Source organism: Tasmannia lanceolata, unplaced genomic scaffold (genome assembly GCF_043159265.1).
Source record: "Tasmannia lanceolata isolate RefF3 unplaced genomic scaffold, GAP_Taslan_0.1 ptg000002l, whole genome shotgun sequence".
NCBI lineage: Eukaryota > Viridiplantae > Streptophyta > Magnoliopsida > Canellales > Winteraceae > Tasmannia > Tasmannia lanceolata.
This window is the reverse complement of record NW_027518679.1, coordinates 24,606,748-24,621,393: the sequence shown is the minus strand read 5'-3', so window position 1 is coordinate 24,621,393 and position 14,646 is coordinate 24,606,748. Positions and strand designations below refer to the sequence as shown.

At 39.2% G+C, this 14,646-nt stretch overlaps 1 protein-coding gene and 1 non-coding gene across 4 annotated transcripts in view; both read right to left on the bottom strand.

Moving 5' to 3' along the window:
- Positions 1 to 1,330: 1,330 nt before the first annotated feature.
- LOC143891699 (uncharacterized) overlaps positions 1,331 to 14,646 on the bottom strand; it is a 30,358-nt gene continuing 17,042 nt past the window's right edge. For all 3 annotated transcript variants that reach the window (XM_077396247.1, XM_077396289.1, XM_077396327.1), the window contains 8 exons: positions 9,213 to 9,365; positions 8,778 to 9,019; positions 8,447 to 8,516; positions 5,878 to 6,084; positions 3,240 to 3,475; positions 2,885 to 2,963; positions 2,667 to 2,804; positions 1,331 to 2,369 (listed from right to left, as the gene is read on the bottom strand). In XM_077396247.1, coding sequence (XP_077252362.1) covers positions 2,172 to 2,369; positions 2,667 to 2,804; positions 2,885 to 2,963; positions 3,240 to 3,475; positions 5,878 to 6,084; positions 8,447 to 8,516; positions 8,778 to 9,019; positions 9,213 to 9,365 — 1,323 coding nt within the window. In that variant the 3' untranslated portion in view covers positions 1,331 to 2,171. The remainder of the gene's footprint in view (positions 2,370 to 2,666; positions 2,805 to 2,884; positions 2,964 to 3,239; positions 3,476 to 5,877; positions 6,085 to 8,446; positions 8,517 to 8,777; positions 9,020 to 9,212; positions 9,366 to 14,646) is intronic.
- LOC143846205 (U6 spliceosomal RNA) lies at positions 1,829 to 1,934 on the bottom strand. Its single transcript, XR_013234698.1, has one exon. It is a non-coding gene; the product is annotated as a U6 spliceosomal RNA (small nuclear RNA).

The following is a 14,646-nucleotide window of genomic DNA, read 5'->3' as shown; positions in this document are numbered from 1 at the left end:
ATGTTCTATCCATAATAGAACTCTAATAACTTTAATCAGCTACAAATCCTGATGTAGTTAATTTAGGAATACACTAAAACATCCATGTCTAACTAGGATAAGAAGCATTGATTGATTATCCCCATACCCTTTATTGATTACTTGGTTAATGAGTAAATTTAGTAATTTATACTTAATCTCACTTATCAATCAAGACTGTTGATCTAAGATCAATGGTTGCCCACATAAGGCCTTATGTTCTCCCACTTGGGCAAACATCGATCATACGATTAACTTCCACATTTCTGATATCTAGATTGGAAAAACTTTTGTCAAAAGAAGATTAATGTGAATATCATACTTCCTAATTTTGGAGATCTAAATCACGGCCCACCAGGTGGAAAATGCCAAATCCACCTATGTCATACACAATTAGGTTTAAGACGAAGGGCCTGTTTGGATGCCGAGAAGATTTCGATTTGGAATTCTCACATTTGCAGCCCTTTTGCGTTGACATTTGGATCCCGATCGAATCCTTGAATTTCCAATTCAGCGATTGACAGTGAAAAAAAATCAGATTTCCAAATAAGCTGTGGAAATAAGAAATTGAAAATCCACAGATGTGGCAGTTTCTGTCACCCTCTTGGCTCCTCAACCTCTCCCTGCAGCAGGGATTACCCCCTTCCCTCTCTGTCTCCCTCAACATGAGCTGACAGATCTATTCATTTTGTACTCAAAACTCAATTCCAAATTCAAATTAAAAATTTGAGGTATCCAAACGGGCCCTAAGGGAGTAAAATGGGAAGAAAATCAGAGAGATTGTCGTAAAAAATGCGAATTTATCATTTCCCAAAGAAAAGTTGGAAATGTGTCCTTTTGAGTAGGGTTTTTAAATATTACAAAATACCCCTCACGAATCAACATAAATAAACGAAAATATTATGGGCATTTTTGTACACTGGCACCCTCCATTCGGATCCAGGATGCTCCATCGGATTTTGTGGCTACTTCATGGTCAGATACGAAATCACCTTAGGATATGGATCCAATGTAGACAGTTTGGATTCAGCTATTGTGCCAGATCCTTTGGATCCATCTGGGTCCATTGAATAAAACCCATATAAATCAAGAACATGCTCTAAGGAAAACAAAAGATCATATAAATTGTTAGGTACCTTATCGATACGCCAAAAGCTCTAGAGCCGATGGAACGCGTGAGGCAAGGCCCTTTAAACCTGTCCCATACCAGGCTGGGTCCCACCCAGTCCCATACCTACGCGGGCCTCCCTCAGGACGGTAACATAAACAAAATTAGAAAAACCACATGAATGGAGAAATTATTCTGCAACGCTGTAGAAGAAAGCATTATAACCACACTTCTTTCTTAAACCACTCCAAAATTGTAGTGTCTTGCCCATGGCAGCAAGATAGATACATTAATAGTTTAAGAGAATAAAAACTAATATTCAGAACCAAGTGTATTAATTTACATACTCTCCATTGGCAGTTTCAAGGCGGCTTCTCTCAGTTTAAGGCAAATAGAACCCACAACAACCATCATTTCAAACCATTTGAAGAAAACAAAACTTCAAACAGAAAAGAAAAATCTTACAGGCTTCATGATTCTTCCTCCCCCCATTAGAATCATAATCATCAGTTAGTCTTCATCTTGAAAGTGTCAGTCCAAATATTGCCCCACATCTAAGAATATAAATTCTTTGTTATAATGGGATCTTTTACTTTCGGCAATCAATGATCAGCAGAAAATGTCTGCATATATACAATTCTCAATATGAAAGAACTCCATGGACCCAAAGCTTTTTTAATTTTTTTTTTGAAAAGTTGACTGAAAAAGTTGGACCATTCCTCGATTTGTGCGTGTCATCCTTGCGCAGGGGCATGCTAATCTTCTCTGTATCGTTCCAATTTTATCGGATGCCTTCCAAAGAGATGACCCAAAGCTATTGGGTCTGTTTCTATTCTCAAGTTCTTTAGAATCTTTGTTCTTCTCTACTGCGTCTATCGGTTAGGTATCGTATTTCCAATTGTTGTTGGGCAAAAATAGTTGCTGGCTCTCTATTGAAGAGGTAACTGTGCCCCTAAATGTGGGAAACTGGAACCCATCGCAGATTCAGACATGTTGACAAGCCTTTGGAAGCCTTGGGATGTCAGTTGTCATGTATTCATCAAGACTATCTGTTTGATCTTGATGTTTCTGACCAATGGCTTTGTGAATTTTCGTATGACTTCCATGCATCCCGCCAGTGCCGCCTACCGCCACTTTTCTCGAATGAGTAGCCGTGAACGTCTCTTGGGGTTTTGGGTTTGCCAATTCCATTGCCTTTTTTCTTGGCATTCCTCATCTCCTCTTCGACATCATACTGGAAACGCTACAAACAGACCAACACAATATAGAAGAAAGTGAAACACATTTGAACAAATGTAGGGAATTACAGACCAACACAATGTAGAAGAAAGTGAAACACATTTGAACAAATGAAGGGAATTACAGACCAACACAATGTAAAAGAAAGTGAAACACATTTGAACAAATGTAGGGAATTTATGACCGCCAGGAAGAACTATGATTAACCAGAACCCAGAAAGGCCTCACAAAAACACATGATGGTAACAGACAAAGGCTCATGCAGACAAATTCAGGCACAGATTATTTACAAGTGGTGTACCTTTGTGGGGTCTGATATTACAGCATATGCCTCTCCAATCATCTTAAAAAGTCTGTCGGCATCCTTGTGGACCTCGTCGGCAACTTCTTTCCATAGCCCATCATCTCCATTCTCGCTCCTTGTCAAGAATTGACCAGCCTATGCCAAAATATATCTGTTAGGGCTACAAAAATAACAGATGCATGAAATTCAAACAGACAATGTGGAGCCTAGGAGACCTTATCAGGATGATGTTTGAGCGCTGCTTTGCGGTAGGCCTTCTTGATGTCCACGGAAGTGCTTGATGATTCAATTCCCCTATGAACATAGCAAAGATTTTTAGAAGTTGCAAATCCTAAAGCAAACATGACACAATAGCTTGCAGCATAGATTGAATACATATTACAGATTGACAATTATTTCAACAATACAGCATTACGAAGAAAATCAAATTTCAGCTGAAGGCCCCGAGTATTCCTAGAAATGGCATATCATGCATTACCCTTTTTGAAAACTTTGAATGTCACAAATCATAAACAATGTACTAAACACAAATGACACTAAATATTGTGGCTCCAGTAGAAAAGAACTCACAAGATCAGGTACATATCCAATGGAATTCCTTTTTTCGCTTCCTCTTCCACCGTAGAAAGTCTTAAACGAGCTTTTCTTAGATCACTCGCACTGCTGATAGATTTTCCTATTTTTCCAGATTGATTGGCAGTATCCTCAGTCTGCTTTTCAAGTAGAGACACAAGTCTCTGAAGATTGTGAATTGCTTGTCTATAATCTCTAATCATCTCGTGTAAGGTGGCCCTTCTAGAAATCGCCTAGAAAACAACAGTGGGATAAGAAAATTAAGGTCACCAGTCATAAAATCCATGTGCAGAGCAAACCATGACAATATATTCTGTTGGTTTTCTTCAAGAAAGTTCTCGAGAAACATACTATATAAACATGAAACTAGACCATAAAAAATAATGCCTACTAGTCAAAATCATGAATAAGACAACCATTCCAAGAACGAATACATAGCTAAACTAAGATGACTTGATATGATAGATTGACAGTGTAGTATACAGCAAAGAGATCCAAAAATGAAGAACACTTCACAATTCTCGGGTTTTCCTAAAGAAAAATGATGAAGCTAGGGAGGATAAGACTGAAAGTTCCATATAAAACCATTAAGAAAGAAATATAGAAATCATCAAAAAGTTCATAGAAAAGGAAGGGAGAGAAGTGGGTTCATGATCCAATGCCCAATTTCTCATTAGGGAAAATGCTGTTAACTTCTCTATACCTCAGTTAGATAGGAAGTGATCAGAAGGCATTTCGCATGCCGGTAAAAATAAGGCTAGCTTCTCTATGCCTATGCTAGATTGAAAGGCGACAAGTCACAATTAATAAACAATGATATAATATGAAGGCGTAAGAAAATGATCTTTTGAAAGTTGACCCAACAGTAGTAAAGTGCAACGTGGCTATCGTCCTGTTAGAGAACACATCAGAAATCCATCGATCTCATGAATCATGATGCCCTTGGTACAAAAAATAAAACATACTCAACACCTTTAAGGAAAGATCCATCTCATTAGGGCAGGAAAATTTCACAAGAATCGTGCTTCAAACAATTTGTAATGATGAAGATCGGACTAATACTGCTGAATAGGACAGAAATGAAAGAAACAATAAGGTTCCCATACACAGGCACACTATATTTGAGCCAAAGATAAGCCTAAAGATCTTAATATAATTATTCCTCCAAAAACTGCAAAGCATAGAATAAAAGAAAGCTTTCAAAAACTTCCATAACGAAAGCTGAGGACATAGAAGCCTGATGATGAAAGACATCGGTACTTATTACTTAATCATAGTAAAAAGGTAAACAATCCCAAAGGTGAAGAATATGATCATGCCAGGACAGGATGCAAAAATGCAGCAACGGAAAAAATATGTCATATCCGTCAAAGGAAAAAATATGGCATATCCTTCAGATCCCGAATCCATAATAAGCAATGTCTTCTAAACTAGGAGCGTAAGCAATTTACGTAGGAGTATGGTGCGTGGTGGAGGGCCAGAGCGAGGTACTAAATAGGAGTCTTCTAGCAAACAATACTACCCCCTTCCCAAACAACGCCTCTTATTCTCTTTTTTTCAATTGTTAGAGCCCCCACAGTTTTGTGACTTGATTTGGTTGAAAGCTATGGCCTGCATCACACAATCAGCTAATGTCTTTTGCTGAATGATTTGTCATCAATGGATGCATACAAAATGATTTGAATAGTATTTGACTATTAGTTAGTGGCTTGCTGGGTTATTAAGTCTTACCCTAGCATTACAGCTTGATTCGAACTATTTTATATTTTCTTCAATATGGGATGCTGACCAAATTTGGTGAAGATCATCTGTTGGCTAGGACAAGCCACAATAGAATCGTAGAAATTTTGTTCTTAGTGATTTAAGGAGCAAAAAGGCACACTGACACGAACAATAAAAGTTTATATGTTCAGTCGGCCAAAAAATAGTGGGGGCCACATTGTTTGGGTGATCCAAAGCATTCATTAGATAGGCCCTGACATAGTTAGGGCGTGCCGAAAAAAATCAGCTCCATATCCTAACCCTTCGATTCTTGGAGGTTAAACATAGACAGATTTGTGGAAAATTATACCCGTCCATTTTAACCAACCCAAATTGAAGGGTTAGGATGATCCTATGGAGCTGATTTTTGGGGCACACCCTATCTATGTCAGGGCCCATCAAATGAATGCTTTGGATCACCCAAACAATGTGGGCCCCCACTGTTTTTGGCCCGACTGAATATATAAGCTTACATGTTCGACCGAACTTAAACACTTTTCCCTATATATTTATATATGTACAAAGATAGAGAGAGAAATATTCAGAGAAATACACACAAAGACAAACTCAGCTTGTCTTTTCTTTTTTAATTGGCTTCTAAGAACCTTTTGGGAACTGCAATAACCTTTGAGAGGTGTTTAAATAATAAAAGACAAGATGAGTAAGCACAATTATCAAAACACGGTAGTTCCAATATGTGGAGAGATAGAAACTTTCTATGATTTTAAAGATAGGCATTTCCTGGTTATCCAGTGTTAGTCCATAATGGACATGTGTTCACCGACATCAATGAATAGAATTCATGCTATGAGTTTCTTTTTAAGCTGGATAAACATACTGATGTACCCCAGAAAACGCAATCTTAAAAACAAACCTTCGGATAATCTGAATCCAGAGCTATTGCAAGACTGCAATCCGCAATGGCCTCTGTGATGTGGCCTAGAGCTTGATGTGCAGCAGCGCGATTGCAAAAACAGATAGCAGCGAAAGGACGTGATTCAACATTGCATGCTAAAGCAGCAGTATAATGTTCAACTGCTTCCAAATGCTTTCCGGACTGAAATGCTTCATTTCCAGCAGCCTGAGATTGATTAAAAAATAAAGACACAATCATAACGATTAACACTAAAATGTCACAAAGCTACCAACTAAGCAAAAGCTTAAAACATCTTTAAGCACTTAAACTTGAAAGAATTACTAAATATATGGATAATGAAACTTGAGAAATTGGCAACATCAAATGGAGAAACTGGTCTATTTTCAGGAAATGGCTTAGGAGGTAGGGAGAGGAAATCGATACTTTTTCCCTGTGGTGATTAAGACAAATATGAGCCAGGTGGGAATTAGTAGAACTGTTGAAGATTAATAATCTTCGCAATAGCAATGGATCGGGAGCATTGCAAAGGATAAGTTTTTGTTGGGTATCAGATATCGTGTGAGAAACAGAGAGGAAATAAGATTTTGGTGAGACGCTTGGCTGTTAAAAGCATATTCAATTTTTTACCATAGGAGGTGATTCATAAAATTGGGATTCTATAATTTTCGTCACCATACCAAATACAATACTAGCTCAGTTTTATGTTACGGTGTGAAGTAAAAACATCATTTGGATGGAAAGTCGATGTTACCCTCACGGTTCTCAATATCGGTCGAAACCAATATGTTACAATTTCAATCCCCACCGAACTGAAATCATTTTGTAGAAATGTATAGATTTTGGTGATGTTTCAGTCCTATACAACGAAACAATACTACGTTAGTGTGTAAATTATAGAACTTTGGTTGACATGTCAAAATTTCAATCAAGGTGCATAGAGAAGCTTGGGTATTCACATTTTTCGCTTGGTAACTGCTTTTACTATGTTTTATGTAAGCTTCTTCAATTATAGTGGAAATGCATCAACTGATTGCTGATTTGATGCATTTGCACATGGATTAGTACATGGATTTCCATTTTCCATATATTTTTTTATAGATTTATGGTTTTACAAGATTTTCACTGAAATCTATGACTGAAATCAACATTTTGCTGTTTCTGTGGCAACAGAAATGCATACCAAATCTGACATTAAAAGCCTTGGTGTTCCTATTCACCCTCCATTTAAAGAGATACATATTTTAGTCTCTGCATTGCTACAAGAAATGTCATGAATTCATGATTTTCTTTGAGTTATAATAAAAAATAGCTGTATAATTTTCACTCCAATTGCGTAGCCAACAAGGCTACAACCTCTCTAATTCCAAGAAAAACCTACAACCATTCATTTGTTTTCATAGGATCATCCTACAGAAACAATTTCCGGGCTACAACCTATTTATGTTGTGGCCCAACAAATGAACAGTTTATATCATCCTATGAAGTGGGCCCCACTATGGTGTTTGAAAAAAATAATGGACTTCACGCGCGCACACCTCATAAAATCTTTCTCTCTCTCTCTCTCTCTCTACGTATCTACACACACACATATATAGACACATTTATGGATATATACATGTATATAAATATATCTACACACACACAGATATATATATATATATATATATATATATATATATATATATATATATATAGAGGAAAGTGTTTCTACTCGGTCCCCTAGATAAGCTTATCTACTCCTCCCTTTAAAAAAATACAGTGGGCCCACGCTGTTTGGATGATCCAAAGCATTCATTTGATAGGTCTTAACATAGATAGGGTGTGCCCAAAAAATCAGCACCAAAGGGTCATCCTAGCCCTTCATTTTGTTGGGCACACCGTGTCCAAAATGGACGCATATAAACGTGGACGTTTATATGTGTCCATTCTGGGCACCACAAGGCACTACAAAACGAAGGGCTAGGATGACCCTTTGGTGCTGATTTTTTGGGCACACCCTATCTATGTTAAGACCTATCAAATGAATGCTTTGGATCATCCAAACAGCGTGGGCCCACTGTATTTTTTTAAAGGGAGGAGTAGATAAGCTTATCTAGGGGACCGAGTAGAAACACTTTCCTCATATATATATATATATGAGATAGGTACGTACTGATACCATACTGGACAGACCCTGGTAAATATATTACATTTCTTTTAATAGAAAAAATATTATGAGTTTTATAATTCCAAGTGAAGAAAAAGAACGTATGAATATATAATTCAATAATTGTGTCAATAAATCAATAAAAAGAATTAAAAGACTAAGAGCACTAGTACCATTGATGTTATTCAACTACGACAGTTTTAATCAATGTAAGAGTCTATGAATCAATAGTTATTCAACTACGACAGTCTTAAACAATGTAAGAGCATATAAATCAATAGTTGTGTGTAAATAAATCAATAAAAAGACTAAAAAGTCTAAAAGCTTTACCATTGATGCTATTCAACTACGACAGTTTTGTACTGCAACTGACAAATTTAAGATACGAAATACAATCCTAAATGAAGTGAATGGGCATACCTTATGGTGTAACAGCTCGCGCACTGTGGCAGAAAATGCTACTGAAGATTCCAGGTTCTTGCTTCCATACCTGGACAGTTCTAATTAGCACTAGAAATCTCATAAACATACCCAGAAGAATATCCCACTCCTTACCTACTATCATGGTTTTAAATTTCGGACGAATTCGGGACCGAAATTTAAAACCGAAACAGAAATTTAAAAATTTCAGACAAACTTTTAAGATTTTCACCTCATTTTCAGCTGAGGCCAAAACGAAACCGAAATTTCAATCCTTGCCTACCATGAAGGTTACTAGAATTAACAACATGAAAGAAGGATTAGGAATTACTTTTCTATGACAGGTGCCACTTGCTCATGCTTTTGAAGTAAATCAAGGGCCTCCTCAAGCTTCCCCAAATAAAAATAGGCCCTGGAAATTACGCGCCACCGCCAAAGCATTTCTGAAGAAACCTTTATGCTTTCAGAAACATACAAATGTTTCAACTGGCCATTACCAGAACTAGCAGAATTCCTCTCTGCTGAATCCAGAGTCTGCTCACACAGCTGAACTACCTCTTCATACTTCCGCAACTGTTATATGATCCCATAAGTAAATTTAGAGCAAAGACAAATTTTCCATGTGTACAAATCAGATACTAACACAGATAGCGGGTAACAATTTAAATATCAAGGGTAACTGAATTAGTAAATTTTTTATTTTTTTATTTTTTATGATGAAAGTTCTAGCGTTGATATGAAAATTTTAAATTGAAGAAACACATACAATTAGGAGAGTGTCTGCCTTCATTTCCACCAGTTTCTCTGAATATGGACTAATTGACAGAGCCTCAGTGATTATCTGCAATGCTTTCATAGCATCATCAGATGTTCTCTGCCGTAGAAGTTCAGCAGATTGGTCCATATAGTCAGCTACTTGCTGCCAGTCAGAAATACCACTCAATCAGTCACAAGTCATTGGCCATGTCCACAAACTCTTTAATAAGTACAAGAAACAAATTAAAAGCATATAAAAATACAGGCATAGGGACAGGGGCCGTGTGAAATTATTCCTAGAGGGAAATTTTCAAGTGTGATTGGAGTATATTAAGGGACTTAGGTGTGAATAGGAGCGGTGAGATAGGAGATTTGTGGTGGGAGACGAGCCCCCACATTACACGGGTTGGCTAATACAAAAGAGGTGACAAGGAATGCTGCAAAGAAAATTTAGTGCGGAATTTAGAGGAGAAGATTGCCCAATTTGGGGATTTGTTGGGTAGTCTTCAGGAAGTTTATTTTCCTGAAGGATGGGTGAGATTAGAGAAGTTGGAAATGGATAGGAAGCATAAATCCTTTACTCAATACTTCTTCAGAGTTTCTCAATTCTGTGGGTAAAGGAGAAACCATCGTTGTTTAAAACTTCCACCGAACCAACACAAAACGACCGAAATGTTTCTATTTCCATCCCCACAGAATCAATACCAAAACCAAAACGCATACTGAAGCCAAAATTGTAAGTGCATTAGTGGTATACTATGTAAGTACATGTTGCATAATTATATGTATATGAATTTGTATGAAATGTGGTGTATGTACTACGTGTATGTGTACTATATATATATATATATATATATATATATATATATATAGAGAGAGAGAGAGAGAGAGAGAGAGAGAGAGAGTGAGGAAATAGTTTGTGAGCAGCTGCTCAGAGAAGCTTATCTGAGCAGAGCTCACAAACCATAGGGGGGGCTACATTTTTGGGGGGATCCAAAGCATTCATTTGGAAGGCCCTTCCATGGATAGGGTGTGTACCAAAAATCAGCCCTATAAGATCATCCTAACACAATCAAAGGTGGAGAGGAAAATGGACAGACACTGTGTGTCCATGTTTCTGCCCATTTTCCGCCTCCACAAGTGGCAGGGTTAGGATGGTCCTAAAGGGCTGATTTTTGGTACACACCCTATCCATGGTCAAAAAATGTGCCCCCCCATGGTTTATGCAGCCATGCACATATAGCTTATCTGTGCAGCTGCACACAAACCATTTCCTCTCTCTCTCTCTCTCTCTCTCTCTCTCTCTCTCTCTCTCTCTCTCTCTCTCTATATATATATATATATATATATATATATATATATATAGGAAAAGGTTTCTGAGGTATCACGCAGCCCTCTAAATACACCATCTCCCATAGTTGTTTGACTCATCCAACCCATTCGTTCTATAGGTTATAGTTAGGATTATAGGTTATGGTTATGATTTGTGAAGGTTTAAAATGGATGGCTAGAAATTAGGCTCCTATAGATCGAATGGTTAAGATTATGGTTTGTTAGGAACACCCTATCCGTGTGAGGTGCTATAGAATGAATGGGTAGGATGAGTCAAACAACATGGAGATGATGCATTTATAGTGGCTTGCTCAAGCTGAGCTATAGCTCATAAACCTCGCCCCCATATATATATATATGATTGTGAGCGGCCCCTCATATAAGCTTATATGAGGTGACCGCTAAAAACATGGTGGGCCCACATTTTTTGGGTGATCTGAACCGGTCATTTGATAGGCCCTGACATAGATTGGGGGTGCCCAAAAAATCAGCTCCATAGGATCATCCCAACCCTTCAAACTGTGGAGGTGAAAGAGGGAAAAATGGGCGGGTATAAATTTGCCCACTTATCCGTCCATTTTCCCCTCTTTCACCTCCATAGTACGAAGGGTTGGGATGATCCTATGGAGCTGATTTTTTGGGCACCCCTTATCTATGTCAGGGCCTATCAAATGACCGGTTCGGATCACCCCAAAAATGTGGGCCCATCATGTTTTTAGCGGTCACCTCATATACTCCCCCACATCTTCCTCTCTCTCACTTTCTCTCTCGCTCGTTCTCCCTCTCTCTCTCGCTTGTTTCCCTCTCTTTCCTTCTCCCTCTCCATTGCTAACCCTCTTTTTACTGTCTCTCCCATGGTTGGCAAGAGATGTGCCGAGGAGGCCAAATCAGGAATCGTGGAGGCCTGATCTGGAACATGGCTTTTCCGTAGTGGCTAGATCTAGGGCCGTGGAGGCTGGATTGGGAGCCGTGGAGGCCGGATCTGAAGCCATGGAGGCCGTGAAGCTGGATCTGGAGACGGGGAAAACCATGAAGGTTGCCAGTGGCGGTGAAAGGCCGTGGGGTGCTAGACCTGGAGCTGTGGAAGGCCAGCTTTATGCGGTGTGAGGTCGTAGAGGCCGTGAATTATTGGATCCAAGGGTCATGGCATGCTAGGGGCCATATATAGGGTGAAATGGCCGAAGCTGGGCTCGAGAAGGCCGGATTTAATGGTGAAAGGGCCGGATCTAGTTAGGGTTGATAGAGAAAATGGATGGGGGGGTTGTTGGAGGCTATGGAAGGGGCCAATGTAAGGACAAGGGTGTTCGGATTCAGGGAAAAAGGAGGAGGTTGGATATGGAGGTAAGGGAGGTTGTGGATAGCGGCAATGAACCTTGTAGGGTTAAGGTTTGAAGGAGGAAGAGGAGGGCAGTTTTAGCGTTGTTAGGGTTGATTGGGGAAGGAGGTGTGAGAGTAGTATAGTCTTTAGGGTTACGGTTTAGGGTTAGGGCTAGGAGTATACTTTTGGATGGGATGATTTTTGGGTTAGTGGAAGTAGGTTTTGGAGAAGATGGTGGAAGAATTTGATATATTTTTAATGGAGAGCCGTCGGTGTTTGGTGGTGGTTCGAGGTGGACGCCGCCGAAGATCGGATGATGATGTTGGGTGGTTGGCTATCGTGCACGGTTAGGGGTGCACAATAGCTCTGGGCCTTCGAGAGGGATTTTTGAAAATCGAATTTGCCAGCGGATTGGAGTGGAGAAATTGGTGTGACGTGGCATGTCACCATCTTGACTTGGGGGTCCCACAGTTGCTGGATTCGATTCAATAAAGGGTATTAGGTAATGTAAGGGGTAATGCGTTTTTCTTTTGGGCCAAGGAGAATGCTCCTGGGCAATTCATACTATGTAAATCTTGTGGGACTACTGGCCCCCATTGTAACTTTGCTGGAATGAATATATTTGTCAATTTCCAAAAAAAGAAATTATATGATGAAGGGCCGCATAAACACGTACCCATCATCCCATCCTTCATATTTGATCCAACAGCAGCTCACTTTTTGAGGAGCTGTTGTTGGATCAATTATCAAACGTGGTACTTCTCTTGTACCACCTTTACGTGTTTATACAGCCTTCCATCATATAATTTCTCATATATATATATATATATATATATATATATATAGAGAGAGAGAGAGAGAGAGAGAGGAAAAGGATTGTACGCTCGAGCGTACCAAGCTGATGGTACGCTCGAGTGCCCAATCACATGGGGGCCCACGTTGTTAGGATGATCCAAAGCATTCAATTTGAAAGGCCCTTACATAGATGGGGTGTGTACCAAAAATCACCTCCATAGGATCATCCTAACCCATCCATTTGTGGAGGGCAAAATGGACAGACCACAAATCTGCCCATTTTTTCCCTCTACTTTTGGAGAGGATAGGATGATTCAATGGAGCTGATTTTTGGTACACACCTTATCTATGATAGGGCCTTGCAAATGAATGCTTTGGATCACCACAAAAAATGTGGGACCCATGTGATTGGGCACTCGAGCGTACAATCCTTTTCCTCATATATATATATATATATATATATATAGAGAGAGAGAGAGAGAGAGAGGAAACTGTTGGTGCGCTTAAGCGCCCAATCACATGGGTCCCACATTCTCTGTGGTGATCCAAACCATTCATTTGCAAGGCCCTATCATAGATAGGGTGTGTACCAAAAATCAGCTCCATAGGATCATCCTAACCCCTCCATTTGTGGAGGACAAAAATGGGCAGATTTGTGGACAAACAATGTTTGTCCATTTTGACCTCCACAAATGGATGGGTTAGGATGATCCTATGGAGCTGATTTTTTGTACACACCCATCTATGTAAGGGCCTTTCAAATGAATGCTTTGGATCATCCTAACAAAGTGGGCCCCCAAATGATTGGCGCTTAAGCACACCAACAGTTTCCTCATATATATATATATATATATATATATATATATATGAGGAAAGTGTTCCTAAGCTATAGCTTAGATAAGCTTATCTAAGCTATAGCTCAAAAACACATGTGGCCCCACATTTTTTGGGGATCCAAAGCATTCATTTGGAAGGCCCTTCTATGAATAGGGTGTGTAGCAAAAATCAGCCTTATAGGATCATCCTAACCCTGCCATCTGTTGAGGGAAAAAATGGGCAGAAACATGGACACACAGTGTCTATCCATTTTCCACTCCACCTTTGATTGGGTTGGGATGATCTTATAGGGCTGATTTTTGGTACACACCCTATTCATGGAAGGGCCTTCCAAATTAATGCTTTGGATCCCAAAAAAATGTGGGGTCAAATGTGTTTTTGAGCTATAGCTTAGGAACACTTTCCTCTCTCTCTCTCTCTCTCTCTCTCTCTCTCTCTCTCTCTCTCTCTCTATATATATATATATATATATATATATATGTGAGGAATAAGATTGTGCGGTCGAGGGCCCAAACACATGGGTCCCACATTTTTTGTGCTAATCAAAACCATTCATTTGCAAGGCCCCATCATAAATAGGGTGTGTACAAAAAATCAGGTCCATTGGATCATCCTACCTCTCCAAAAGTCGAGGGCAAAAATGGGCAGATTTGTGGCAAACGGTGTCTGTCCATTTTGACATCCACAAATGGATGGGTTAGGATAATCTCATGGAGCTGTTTTTTGTACATACCCCATCTATGTAAGGGCCTTTCAAATGAATGCTTTCGATCATCCTAACAAAGTGGGCCCACATGAGTTTGGGGCCCTCGACCGCACCTAAGCTTGGTGCGGTCGACCGCACAATCATTTTTCTCATATATATACACACACACACACATCATAGGTTAATCCAAACCATCCATGTGATGGAACACAACATCAATAGGTTGTGCCCGTAAAATCATTTCCATAGGCTGATCCTAGCCCTCCAATCTATAAAGGTTTCCATAATTAAGAAAGAATAAAGAAGGGGATAGGATTGAAATTATGTGGCTTTAATGGGTGCCTTTGTTAAAAAGCATAAAGGAGGGGGTATGATTGAAAATATGTGGGTTGAATGGGTGCCTTTGTTAAAAAAAAGAACTTTATATATATGAGAAAATGGTTCCTGCACACGTTT